Source organism: Thermobia domestica, chromosome 9 (assembly GCF_964235325.1).
Source record: "Thermobia domestica chromosome 9, izTheDome1.hap1.1, whole genome shotgun sequence".
Taxonomy (NCBI): Eukaryota; Metazoa; Arthropoda; class Insecta; order Zygentoma; family Lepismatidae; genus Thermobia; species Thermobia domestica.
Window position 1 is genome coordinate 14,525,237 of NC_137462.1, and position 14,572 is coordinate 14,539,808.

At 34.5% G+C, this 14,572-nt stretch overlaps 1 protein-coding gene across 9 annotated transcripts in view; it reads left to right on the forward strand.

The window, feature by feature from the left end:
* LOC145694434 (uncharacterized) overlaps positions 1–14,572 on the forward strand; it is a 238,260-nt gene that overhangs the window by 58,350 nt on the left and 165,338 nt on the right. For 7 of the 9 annotated variants that reach the window (XR_014133009.1, XM_081770654.1, XM_081770645.1 and 4 more), the window contains exon 1: positions 11,188–11,659. The exons of the other annotated variants lie outside the window; for them this stretch is intronic. Coding sequence is in view for 6 of the 7 variants with exons in the window: in XM_081770654.1 (XP_081626780.1) it covers positions 11,301–11,659 (359 nt within the window). In the remaining variant the exon portion in view is untranslated. Of the gene's footprint in view, positions 1–11,187; positions 11,660–14,572 lie in introns of those variants that run through there. 9 annotated transcript variants of the gene reach the window in all.

The window sequence follows — 14,572 nt, forward strand, 5'->3', positions numbered from 1 at the left end:
GTAATGTATCGGGTTCGAAGCTGCTCCAAGTGTGGGAGTAAGGACGGAAAATCGATAAGATCGTACAGGAGCCTAGTTGGACTTGGTAACCTGATTCTATACGCTAACCGTAAGGCATGTCTTTCCATGATACACAATTTTTGATAATATTTATCAGATGCAGAGACCCAAGCCGTGTGGCCATATGTTAAGGTACTTCGCATGAAGGCTTTGTAGGTATGTAGTACTGTAGAGGGCTGTAAGCCCCAGCTTGTACCAACTAGCCTTTTCAGCAAATTGAGTCGATTTTGAGCCTGGGTGATAACCTCCTTAACATGTGGGATCCAAGATAGTTTACTGTCAAAGACGATACCAAGGTAGGTCAGAGTCGAATGAACCGGAACTGGTGTATGCTCAACATGAAGGCGTAGTAAAGTCGGGTTACGGTACACTCTGGAGCGTCGTCCTGGTGGTAAAAATACAATTGATTGTGTCTTCTCAGAGTTAATACTCAGTCTCCATATGTTACACCAGTCGAAAAATCTATCAATAGCAGTTTGCATAAGGCGATTAATTTGCTGAATAGTACGGGCTGTTGAAAGAAAAGCTGTATCGTCAGCAAACTGATAAATTTGGATATTGGCTGGTAATCTGAGATCGGCAACGTATAACAGATAGAGGAGAGGCGTCAAAGACGAACCTTGAGGTACTCCAGAGTGTAAGAAGATTGGATGAGAAAGAGCGCTGATTAAATCGACTCAAAGTTTCTGAACAAATTACATTTTTTTTGAAACGGTCGAGCGGCAATTTTTTTCTCAGTCAGTATGGATTGACCCAGGTAGAAGCGTTTGGGTAAAATGTAATATGACTTCTGAAATAAGGGAGTCTCATTTCTCAGTATGGTATACTCCCCAACTATGCCAATCCAACATTAAATAGGAAACAGTGGATCTAAAACTTTGATGGATAAAGTCAGAGATGAAACTAAATCCATACATACTATAGGGCAGGGTAAAAGTGGATCTTAAAAGGTATGGAGACACTTTACGCCACGCCATTCTCCGTGCCCATCTTTGTCCAATGTAATTGTTTGGAAAGTGGGGAGATGCCATAGATACTTTTTGGAAGTAAGGAATGACGTCCGCCCGAGTTCCCTTTCACTTTTACCCCTGCTGTAGGCTCTCTATATAAACGTGTACAAAACCAAAGGATGAAACTGAATTTCGCTTGCTGTGTCACTCCCAACATACATAGATTGCTGAAACTTGAATCGTGCATAGAGTTACATTACGATGTGATACAGGAAACAACAGCAAGAAACACAGAATTAGAGAAACAAAAAAAGCACTTTTAAAAATCGCACTAGTCACTGCGACTCCTAGTACCTCTCTTACATTACAGAAAGAGTGCAATAATTCTTAGTATGAGCTGTAATCACCACTTATATGCGATGATCACAGAAAAGATAAACGGGACGGACGGACCAACATAACCATTCTACGGGACTTTTTATACTTAAGTATAGCTGGAAGTGTAATATATGTTTTGTTTATCATTATAAATGCATAGGAATTCTTACGTCCAGTTGATGACTCTTACTTCTTTTTCCATACGAAAACGTTAAATTTTCGATCTTCACTGGTCCCTTTCCTTCCCATCTAATTTCTTGAACTCTTACAAGGCCAATCCTATCTGTAACACTCGATACAGATTTTAAACCGTCTGTCCTTATAAAGACTTAATATTATCCATGTTTCAAATTTGGTGCCCATTTTACTTTGCTTAGGTCCTGCTAAGTTATCTGTTCTAATCCGCAACATCTATGAACGTTTTTGAACAAGTGTCTTACCTTTTGTTTCCGATGACGTTGATAGCCCACTGTCGTATTGGAGGATTATCCGATTTAGGATACGAGGTTTAAAAATACTTTCTTGTCTCTTGATTCAGTGACGGGAGTGTTCAGCTCAATTTGAAATTTTCAAATATAGTACTTCGACTGGACGATAACTAGTAAGTTATTTTTATTCTTTTACACAATAATATATGATTAAAAGTTTAGTTGCTGGAAATTTCGGAGTAATATTATTCAGATCGTCAAGCGCAGTCTTTGCCAACTGGGGATTCAAGGATCTCTGAGAATCCATGGAACAAATTTAGGAGATTTCTGGCGTTCTTTACGTCTCAAAATTTATAAAAGATATAAATAACTCAGTGAATTCCTGTAGATATGGAGTGCATAATGTGTGTTCCTGGAATTATGTTTCTTCAGCACAATTTTAGTGTTGTTTGAGTATCGGTCGATGGACCAATGATAGAATGCTCTGAAGGTTCGGGTCCTTGGTTCCATCCCAGTCTCCGTCAAGTAAACTTTGTAGGGACAAACATTGTGTGCGTAGACTTTCTTGGCGTTTTTCCGTTTCCTCCTTCTTTCTTCATCCCATCGTTCTATCTATCTCATTATTACTGCTCTTTTTGTCTGGATGCATTATCGTAGAACGTTAACATAATATTACCTGCGTTCTTCAAAAATAATTTTAAAAGCAATTGGAATTTTAGATTCTTACATGCTTATAGATTGAGCATACGGGGACAAATTTGTACAACAATGAAGGAACTCCGAAGATAATTATTTGAGGGGACTACAAGTCAATGTCGTTTGTCTGTGGTTATTGACTCCACAGGTCTATTCCTTGGTGAGAACCTAACGCTTTTGACCTCAGCGCATTTGAAAGGAATAATTCATTAATATACTTATGCCTAATTGAAACTAGCTTTTTATCATGTTCCCTTCATTGAAATCCACATCATAAGCGATTGCGTTATCAGAATTGTCAAAAATAGTAGAACGTACAAGCCCATAATTTAGGGATATCATTCGTGGAATATGACCTCATCGTTAGAAATAAGAATAGACACGTATTACACCTTTTCGAAAACAATGTTTATAGGGGAAGGGGAGCAATTTATATATTAAACTTTATCGTTATATGTTCAGAAAATGACCAAACGTGACGATTATTCTCGGAATTCGGTGTGATATTCGGTATTCGAACTCTTAACCAAAAATAATCGAATATGTATTTCAACATGCTGGAAATTGCGGTTCTAATGAAAATGGAGTGAATTTCATAATTATTAGAATCTACGACTATTCATTCTGAAAATGTCAAATAAGAGTATTCGCTTGCGATGGACGTGCGAAATTTGGTATTTAAACTCTAAACCAAGAGTAAGGGACTACATGTTTCGACGTTTTAGAAAATTCTGTTCGCTAAGAAGAAAAGACAATCTATACCATTATATGAAAGAGTAAAAGTGGCGCATTCATCGACACCAAGACCCTAATATGAGATAGTCTGAAGTATTTTGAGCCTTTGGAGTACGACATGTCGTTATCGTCCCAAGTGTTGCGGTTCATGGTTCGCTGCGATTCAAACCTAACACCATTTGACAGCTGATAGTTGAAAGTTGTAAATGTGAAAAAAGTTGGATTTCTGGACGGCAGACATGAGATACTGCGCTGTGTATATGTGTGAATTTTCCATAAAACTGCGCCACATTTTACAGTTGTAACAGGGGATAGAGTTGTATCCACCTGTCTCACCAAACGAACCCAAAACAAAAATAATAAGAATTAAGATCGCCTGATTGCTCCGGACTCACTCGAAAAGAACGTTCGGTAGACGAAGCTAAGATGGAAGCACAGGTCTCAGCCGATTGTTCTTTCCACAGTTATCTATGTTCCAATATCCTGATACACAATTAAATATTTAACAATGAAAAAACAATAACAAAAAAAAACAAGATTTTCAAACACTTTTGTTCAAGTGAAAATTGCGATGGTGAATATGTAGCAGCCAATGGTTAGTCTACAGTATATTCACTGTCAACAAATAAACGCAGATACAGTAAATCAAAAACTTGAAATCGATTAAATAGGAATTAGCATTAACAATCCTGGCTTCAATTTTATATGTAGAAATTCAAAATTTCCTATCAAGTCTCAAATCTGATTAATTCCGTTTTAATATACAAATCTCGAATCGATTAAACTTCAAACCTTACAAAATTTAACTATAAGACAAAAGTGTGAAGGTAAATATGCAGCCAATCGTTAGTCGACAGTATATTCAGTCAACAAAATACAAAATAATTAATGTATTCCAAATACACTTAAAACTTGTCAAATCAAATAACCATGAATAATTCTGGCTTTGATTTATTAGCATCAGTTCAAAATTCTTAATAAATTTCAAAACTGGAAACAATTTAAAAATCTCACGTCTTATTAACCTTCAATCATGACAAAAGTTTGCTACTTTCGTAACAAATATTTTGAAATTTATGAAAATCTCATAACAATCTATCGCAGGGTCCATGTAATGGAGTATACCTAAAAAATGTGGAATCTCTAACAAAACAGACGCAAAAACAACACAATAATAGCATTCCACTAAATGTATACAACCTTTGGAATCAACCTAAGATTCGAGAAAAATCTATTAGAATAATGAAATTCAGTTCTAACAAGAAAATCAGGCACTTCAATGTAAATATTCTAAAAATCAAGAATTTCCTAAAAATTATCTTTCTGCGTATAACTTCAGGAATATACATTCATAGTTCTGAAGAGTCTAGCCAAATAGAAACAAAATAAAGCAATAACATTATTCAGTAAATTTGAACACGAGCTTTTGAGTCATTCTAAGATTCGCTTAAAATTATTTAATCAGAAAATTACTCAAATCAAAATCACAATTTATATAGTTCATAAATCGGATTATTTCTATAGAAGCAATGGAAATTATTTAATCCTAAACTCTTTCTTAATTATTGTCAGAACGATAGAACAAAAGTAAATAGTGTTGAAAGCTGTAACTCGCGTTTTATGGCAAAATTATTACTTCTCTCCAAAAAAATATTATTTCTCTCCAAAAACTATTACTTCTCTCCCAAAAAATTATTACTTCTCTCCAAAAAATTGCGAAAACAGTTCTTACATCTAATTGGAAACGGGATATATTAGAATATTGAATCATACTGCGCGTTCACAATTTTCGAAAAAACAAATTATGAGGGGAGAAAAATCCAAAGGTAAAAAATAGCAAAACATGAGACAAGAAATCACAGAAAGGAGCGGAATAACTGATTGGATCAACAACTATACAAGCGAACTCATTTAGAAAAAAACACATTTGCACAAGTACACATTCAGTTTAAGTAGTTCTCTTCCAATGGTATTTTGATTCTTAATTTTTTACTCCTCCTGTCTTTTACCTGTCCAAAGTTATAAATCTACACCCTTAGGAATCTTCTTTGGCCTTTCACTTTCTGAACAACTGACCGTTCGAATAGGACGGCAATGTACCGTAGTTTAGTCAAAGTGAGCAGTTTAGAAGGAAACAAAAGTTTCGACAAATATGATAAAATCGAGAAATAAATTAATAGTAGTAACTGTAATAAATATTGAGCAAAAAGGCACTGAAGAAAGACAGAAACATCACTAATATTAGCTTGTAACACAGCTTGAAACAAGAACTCAATCAAACTTTGCTGCCCACTAGTATCATACACGCGACCCATTTCATTCAATTTAAAAAAAGAAAATAAAGAACTGAATTAATAATACTTCACACGCATTGAACAAACTATAAAAAGCACTAAATTTCATTATATGTTTGCGTTTTATAACTGCACTCACTTTCCAAACCACGTCACACTATCAGTTTGCCGCCAATTTTATCACACAAAAACGTAAATACAGTCAAGAGGAAGGCACGGGAATAGGAAAGAACTCGAGGCAAAGACATACTTTCCACACAAATGTCGGCAGACAACTTATCGCCTTTTACTTTCTGACTACCAAACGACAACTTGCTTTTCTGTTTTTCAAGGTTCCCAGCTCTTAATACCATTCACTCCTTTTTACTTTTTTTTTAAAAAAAGAAAACACCAAGCAATTAACAACAAAAGAACTCAACCATTTCATTCCTTATACAATTTTTGCTCAAATATTAACGTTCTTTCTAACGACCACAATTAATAACAAATCTATAACACGTAAAATCCTGCTAATTTCGTCACAATTAACAAACAAAATCCATAACTCGATTCTCCATTGGTCCAGTCCATTACAGAAAAAGGGAGATCTGGAATGCCAATGTAACAATTCGTTACGCAGTGTAAATGCTGTCCAGGTCCTGGAAAAATATGTGATGTATACGGGCAAGATACGTTATAAATGACAAAACACAAAAATTGGTTCGACTTCTTTCGTTCTAGAAATGTCGATGTCCAAGATGCTCCTCGCACTGGGCGACCAATCATAGCAAAAGTGGACATAAACTGATAGGCCTTTGTCAGCAGGCATTTCACGGTCAAGTACCTATACTTCTTTTACCATACAGTGTTACGTAAACCATTTGGAAGAAGCTGGCTAAAAAGAACAGCTCGATGTTTGGGTACCACATGATCTGACTCAAAAACACTTACACAATCGAAGGACCCTCGAACGTATATACGCAATTGAAATGATATGCAAAAGGGAAAAAGCAAGATTGAGTGTATAAAATTTAAGAAAAACTTTAGGGTACTATAATGATACAGGAAAGAAAAAAGAAAAGAAAGCAACACAGCGATAATATAATACGGTAAATATTATTCAATATCTCAGAGAACAATAAAATCGCAGAGTATTTGGTGATTCATGTGCTGTTATGAACTGTATGACGCGATCACTGTAATTATCATTTGTTTACATATTAGTTACATTTGTAATATATGCTAATTACATATAATATATCACCTTAATAAACTTCAAAACATTTGGTAACAGTCTCACTAAATTCACACAGACTTACACACCTTACCGAGTAAGCCATTAGCAATACAATTTTCTTTAAACAGTATTGAATAAATAATTCTACCACCTCAAGATTTCGTTTCCAATCTGATACAAAAGTTTTACAAGATAAAGGGGTTAGATGCCCTGTTTGAAGAAGCTTCCAACGCTCTCTGTCAAAAATTCGCATTCACTGTTTTCTGTTATTACATTCTCATCAGGAAGTTATTCATACGTTATTTCAAGTACGTCTAGGGGTAGAGATTTAATGTGTAAAAAATATTCAAGTATTTATAATTTACACTGAAACAAATAATATAATAATTCCATTCTAATGTTTCAAATACGATTTTATATCTTATTACCTTTTTCATTAAATGCGTGAGAAATGTAAAAAAAAAAAAACTAAAATTTGTTCAAGAATTAAATCTTAATTTTTCAGTACCATCTATGAGCTACTATAAAATACATTTCCCTTGTATTTTAATTAAGATGAAGCGAGAAAGGTTGATTTTTCAAAATTGGTCCTTTTTAAAAATTAAGTTTATTCCGTGGAACTCATAGTATAAGATTGGGAAGTATGTGAAGTTTTACTGGAATTTCGAAAACAATTTATTGTAAGAATCTGAAATTATATTCTGCTTTTATAAAAATCTACATATTTCTGAAATTAATTTTAAAAGTGTGCAACTCTTCCCTGGTTCCCATAACTCACCACGAGATGGTGTCTCAGTGTGAAGTTCTACCCATATCCATCCCAATCAACCTATATTTCGACACTATTTTCTCAAGTTGTTCCTTCGTTTTCAGATTATATTTCAAGAATTGGAATAATTGACCTTTCCTAAATGCTTAGTCTGATAAATTGATCTTGAGCTAAAACCCCACACACTTCTGAAGAAGCCTCGGTGATGGTAATTTAAAGCATTTTTCACCTACTACGGCGAACGAAGTGGAAAAGAAATAAAAGAATAGGTAAAACTTTTCATAATAAGCTTTTGTAGATCATTCATGAATACACAAAAATATGTCAAGGATGGATCTGTGAACAGTAATGTGATGTTGTTGGACCTCTGTCATTGCCCCGTCAATAGGAATAATCTGTCCTCTCGAAGAGATCAAGCAGGCTGTACCAGTTACTCTTGTTTGAATGAATGGGAAAACATGAGATTATAATTAATTTTCAGGTGAAAGTTGTAGTAAATTCATGTATGACAACTACATACGACGAAGTCCAACAGGTAAAGATATCTACTCAGAACAGTGATGTATTGTGGGGATGGCGGCAGGCCGGTAGCCAGTCCAAAAATGTAAGGGGCCCTGGTAGGAAATAATTAAGTTTAACGTGGGTGGTATCTTCTAAATTTAGGAAGACATACAGTTTAAAAAGTGTAACCGTCTGACAAAGCATCCACTGCTCAGTCCATTCTTGGTGAATTCTTAACCGGAATGTAATAAATGTAAAATATCATGAATAATTAATGTTGTTGTATATTTAGGTAAAATTTCTGATATCGTAACTAATATTTTGAAAATATTTACGTGTATTCTTACCTGAATTTAAATTGTGTGCGATATCTTTGTCTCATAGTAGTAATGATAACTAAAATAATAGTACTAATAAAAAAATAATGAAAACGAATATATATTTATTGTGTTAGTTTTCCAATGTGTTCGAAGATGTTTCTAATGAAAGTAAATATTGAAAATGAATGTTTTATTATAGCAGTAATAATCATGTGAAACTTAAGAGTATAAGGCACTACCTTAGTAAATGTTTTATCTTACTATAACTATTCAATATATATACAAATATAATATTTTGTTTTTTATACAAATCCTCAAATATCCTATCTTGAAAGGAAATATTAATAACTTTGTTTATATTTTGATGTGTTTAAAATTGTGGTACTTAAGTATATTAAAACAACAAATAATAATATAATAAAGACATTAATAATCTTTATTAGAATTATGGCCCAACCGTAATCCGAAATTCCTTTTGTATGGCTCACGTGTTCGTTACCGTACTTCCGAATGAACTTTAAAAAATTTTTTTCTTCATACTAACACAAGAAGATGTAATCGATGTTAACCTTTTGAAGACCAGTGGAAGAAATTTGATTTAAAATAGTGAAGTGATCAGTATTGCAGGGTTCTGTTTGTTTTTCAGTCCCGTCAAAACAAACGTCTTGTCGAGCGCCTATGTAACCATATGGTCCAGCTAATCGAATATTGATGAAGAAAATTTTTATTTTTATATAAACGTCGTATAAAAGCACTCGTAGAAATTTTTCAGTCAGCAAACAGATGAATATGTATATATGTGTGTGCGTTGCGTCTGCGAAATCATGGTGATCCTCTCGTCTCCCCAAATAAGGTGCTAAACTTCAGCAGAGGAAACAAACTTCGTTTCTAAAAATTCCTGCCTATGGGTTGTCATAGCTATTTTTAGCTTTGACATCACCAGGCTGCATTGAGAGTCTGTTCGCTACGTAGAAACGCGAGGAGACGGGGAAATACTAAGTTACTCTGACAATTGTTCCTGGTGTGACAACAGCTCGTTACCATGGAGGCTGTTCTGGACGAGTAAACGCATAACACTGAGTGTATTATTATACATTTGTTACGTCGTTAAGTACAGTGCTTTAACACATTAAAAGTGAGTTGACGATAATAAAAATGTTGCCTCAAAAGTTAAATCTTAAGTAGTAGCGCACCGTAAAGTTTGCAGTCTATCGAAAGAAGACAAAATGGTTGGAAGGGGAATGCACCCCGCAACCTTCAGGACATCCCCCTTGGAATCACCAAAGTTATTTTACTTCAGCATCAGAACGAGTTTAAAGTGCCAGTGTGAAATTGTGGAAAATAACGATGTGGCGAAATACAACCCGTAACCTGCAACTACCGCGTCTTCCGCGATTGTAAAAAGAATAAGCGGGCCAAGTGTTAAATTCTATTACTATATTCAGTTATTCAAATCAAAGTGCCAAAATGTAAAGTAGTATGTGTTTGAGCAATTTTAGTGCTGTTTATTAAAGTGAAAAGCAAAATCTTGCATATCCTTTACCAAAATAATTATCATAATATAAATTTATATTATCTAATTTTAAGAAATAACCTATTTTTTTTCCTTTCCAGCATAGATAACCAATGCCTACGCAACATAATAATTTTCACATTATTAAATGGCATAGGCATTGAGAATACAATTAGAATCAGCTTTTATGTCGATTACCCAGAACGTTCAGACCCGAACTCTGAACCGTGTTGTCCAGTGGCTATATGGTCAGCTTTGGTAAACGAACCAAACTGTTATTAAAGTCTAAAGGAGACGCACAAAACATAGAGAGCGGTATTCAAAGAGAATTCGTTAGTCGAAGGTTAGTCACAGATTAGTTAGTAAGCATACTAATTCTTTACTAAGGAAGATGCACTTTTTGATATTCAGAGTCTTCTTTGAGTACAACTAGAATGATGATTTGAGTATGAATTATTTATAGAACCCCTATGCATCGGTGAGTAAAACAAATGTGACAACTATGGAAAAGTAGATAAGCGCATGCGTAGTCTTAAAAATGAAAATACATAAATTAGGAAATACGAAATATTGTGTCGCACCCTAAGCCATAGGTAAAAGATTTTCTCTGCTCTAGATTAATTAATCACATTTCAGTAACCTCGTCCAATACTACGTCCTAATCAGAGACTCTGAATACAATTTTGATAACAATTCTTTAGGCAAACCCATAGTATGGTGTTAATAAGACATCAAAACGACTCTGCATAAGGCCCAGAGGATCGAATCCCGGACTGTTGTAATTGCCCAAGACCCCCTAGGGAACTGCAGAACACGAACCACATACAGTAACAAAGTGTTCCACGAAATTGACTTAATTTTGACCGAAAATCGTATACGTGATATCTTTCAAATTTTGGTGGCCTTTACAGTGACTGCTTCCCATACCTCTAAAAAAATGAACACTTTCGGTAATTAGAACTTTTATTAAAAGTCGACATTATAGCCAAAATATGGCTAGATGTTCTATCTTACATTGTCAGTTGATACTTAAGGAAAAAATGAAAAAAAAAAGTAGAAGCAAGAAATGAATGAAAAGACTTTAGTTGATGTTTCCATTAGTATAGCTAAATTAATCATATCACATAACTTCTTTCATAGTAATTAGGCACTCAACAAACTAGGAAAAAATTTGCGTCAGGAAAGGGAAATTTTGTAAGGGAAACTTACCAACACTGAGAGGCTTTTCGCTTTTGGAAGCAAACAACGAATTTCTTCAAACGTGTTGTTTTAAAAGAGTAATTATTGTGTAATTTTTAAAGATCTGATTGCATGTTTGATTGCAAGTATAAAATTGCTTCTATAAACGTTCTTGTAAGTCATTTCATATAACACTGGCAGCATGAAATAAAATGGAAGTATCAAGCACAGTTGCGAGTTCGTATTAAATTTGTAGCCATAATGACTGATGAAGCGTCTGTTAAGGTGGAATTTTTGTGCAAAGAAGAAATTGATTATGGTTTCCCTCAGGAAGATCCACTCGAAAGGAAAGGATGGACGTACGAAATAACTGATAGCAAAGAACTAATATTATCTAGAACCGAAGGAGAGCAAACAAGAGAGAAGGATGTTGCTATGTATTCTTCGGATGTCAAATTAAACATTGATTCGGTGAAATCTGAATTTGGAGTAAAAGATCCTGCCTTTGAAAATAATATAGAAACACTAAGAAAAGTAGAGGTTGAAGAGACTTGCGCTTTTTACTGTGATGACTACAACCAATTAACGACAAGTAGTTCAAATGCAGTAGGGCCAAACAGGTAATGTTAAATTTTATACACACTAAGTGGTTCAGATTGATAATACAGTTACATGGGTACGAAATTTTATAGTTGTAAGGAATACTTTTCGAGAAATAATTACGGGAAATAGGCCTACGTCGAACGAAAATTAATAATCAACAGTTTGGAGGTGGCGGGGCACACATAGACTAGTTGTACCCGGAAACACAAGTGAGTGCACCCATCTTAATGAAGGAATGATTACCTAATTATTGAAAACACATTTCAAAACAATTCTTGTAGATATTGTTGATATGGGTACTTTGCGATAGTGTTCCATATATAGAGGCTAGTTTAAGAGAAAACCTCCGTGGCTGAATGGGATCTGAAAATTTCCGACATTCAAACTTGATGTTTTTTATACCGGACTAAACGTATAGATGTTTGTAACTTTATGCCCAAATTATCTCGAATACGCCACTTTTCCAAAGGTCCTCCATGGGCATTAATAAAACATAAGATATAAGTCTTAACAAACAACAGGTGGATATATATTGAAAAACCTATACTTAAATTCATGGGAAGGCCCTAGATTATTTGTCTTCCATGTAGGTTAGTAGCTGGGTTGGTTTCTTTCTGTACTAAAGTATATAGATTTAATTTACACAGTATTACCGAGCGAGCGTTAGGAAGTGAAGGCGGGCTAGAGCCCCGCAGGGCACGTTGTTTTTGTCTTTATTACTACTCAATGGGAAGGGGAACCAGTAATCTACAACCTTGCCTAAATTCATTGCATATTTTGCTTCATTTTCTGAAAGTCGGCTGTTTTTATTTTCAACAATGATTTTTGGGAGACGGAGTTGCACTCATGTATATACTTTCACATTATACCGCTCCAGTGCACATACAGAATAAGCATTATTATGTAAAAGACACGAATCAAATTGTGCTAGTTTGCCACTAGAAAGAAGTAAGGCTATGTAAGTCAGGACAGGACCGCAACATGTTGGCCGGAGAGGTAGCGAAGTGTTGCGTCGTTAGGAAACAGGCGCGTTACCAAAGGTCAATATACATGTGAAAAAAGGATAGGACGAAACACTGTATATGGCATAAATTGTATTATTGTTCATGCTGAATTGTGTATTTGTACGCTAGAAAAGATGTTATATGAAACATTCCAATAACTTGCCATTGTTTACATATTTGTGTTCCAATATAATACGTTACTAACAAAAATTTTGCAATTATGTTGATCCCTTAGGTCTCGGACATGTCTCTAGTACCGCGACATTTACTTTTTTACTTCATTTCATTTACAATGATTACTAGCTACTTTGTTGTGAATCCGCGCAAAACAGGTTCGATCTTGATTATTTTTTTTTATGAGGGTAGGCATCTTACAAGTAAGAACACAACATATTTATGATATCTTTGTACTAGTCTATTAAAATATTATTTCGAATTGAGTCAAGATTTTACTTTGATTCGGGCAGTGACTTCAATCGGTTCTTATGGGTTCAGTCACTTCCTGGAACTGTTTCTGCCATAGTCAGTTGTTGGAACTGTTTGTGTCTTTAATGCTTTCACGTGGCACATAGTCCACTTTTCACACGCAAATTCATTAGCCGTTTAAGGACCGGACATGGATCCACCGGTGCGAATTCTTCAAAATTTTCAATTTCTGTCCTTTTTCCACCCTTAGTTAAATTTCTGTTTTGATTTGTCGCGTACTACATGCCAAGATTTTGTAACGTGATTGTCCCTTTTGAGAATATTGGTACCTGGCGTTTGCAGAATTCACGTGTTAGTTTTATTTTCACAATACTTTCTCTAATTATTTTATGAATTAATTACATTAATGAATTTCATACAGACTACGTTTCTTTGACTTCATTGCACAAACACACGCATATATATACATATACAAAATACGATTTGCATACCTTTCCTACACATTATATATATATATATATATATATATATATATTATATATATATATATATATATATATATCTTACATATATTAATACTTAGAAGTAAAATAAAACATTGTTTTTACACAGGACAAATTCAAATGTGTCTAACATTTCTTCTCTTGTTACATTTGTGGTAGATATTAGGATAGATATATGTTGGAGAGTTCGATGTTTTTACGTATGAGTACACTTGGATATCTACGAGTTTTTATTTTATATATATATCTACTATTCTTGCTATTCACTTACTCTTAGTATATGTACATGTATTTATTAGTGTTTTTGTAAACTGTATCTAACTAGTCCTTTTTAGGAAATTGAAAAACGTATATTCGCAAAAAAAGTTTTTCCAGTTCGATACTAGTCATGAGTTTTGCTGAGCATAACTAACACACTTTTTTCAGGTCTTTGGAAATATGTTTACAACCCATGTTTACTATGTAACCTCTTTTGACACAGAAAACACATTTTCGTGTATTAGATTTGCACACTACTCAGCGTTCTTGTGATGCATCTACAATGTAATGCGTATCAGATTTTCGAGCTTTGATAGGGATATTGGATCTTGGACCTGGCCTAATTGATGTCATGTTTCCAATGCGAAGAAGACACATGGTAACTTTCCTCAAACACTGTAGATGCGTGAGTTCGTTGTTTGTGTAGAATTCGCAATGCAGTTTCCAAGAAGAAACAACGGCTAAATTGAGCGCATTATTAAAAAGATTCCACCACCATTCCTTGGATCTTAGTTTTTGTCTGTACGTTGCAAGAAAACGATCCAGAACGTCAACTCCTCCCATTCCTTCATTGTACTTTTGAATAACGAATGGTCGACTAATTGGAACCTTTTTCTTATTTACACGAGAGTATCTCCTCACTGATCCTAGTGGCAAGTGTGTAAAACAGTTTGATCCAACAGCTACAACCGCACTGTAATTCCTCCTTACAAACCACACATTACCATCACTTTTGACG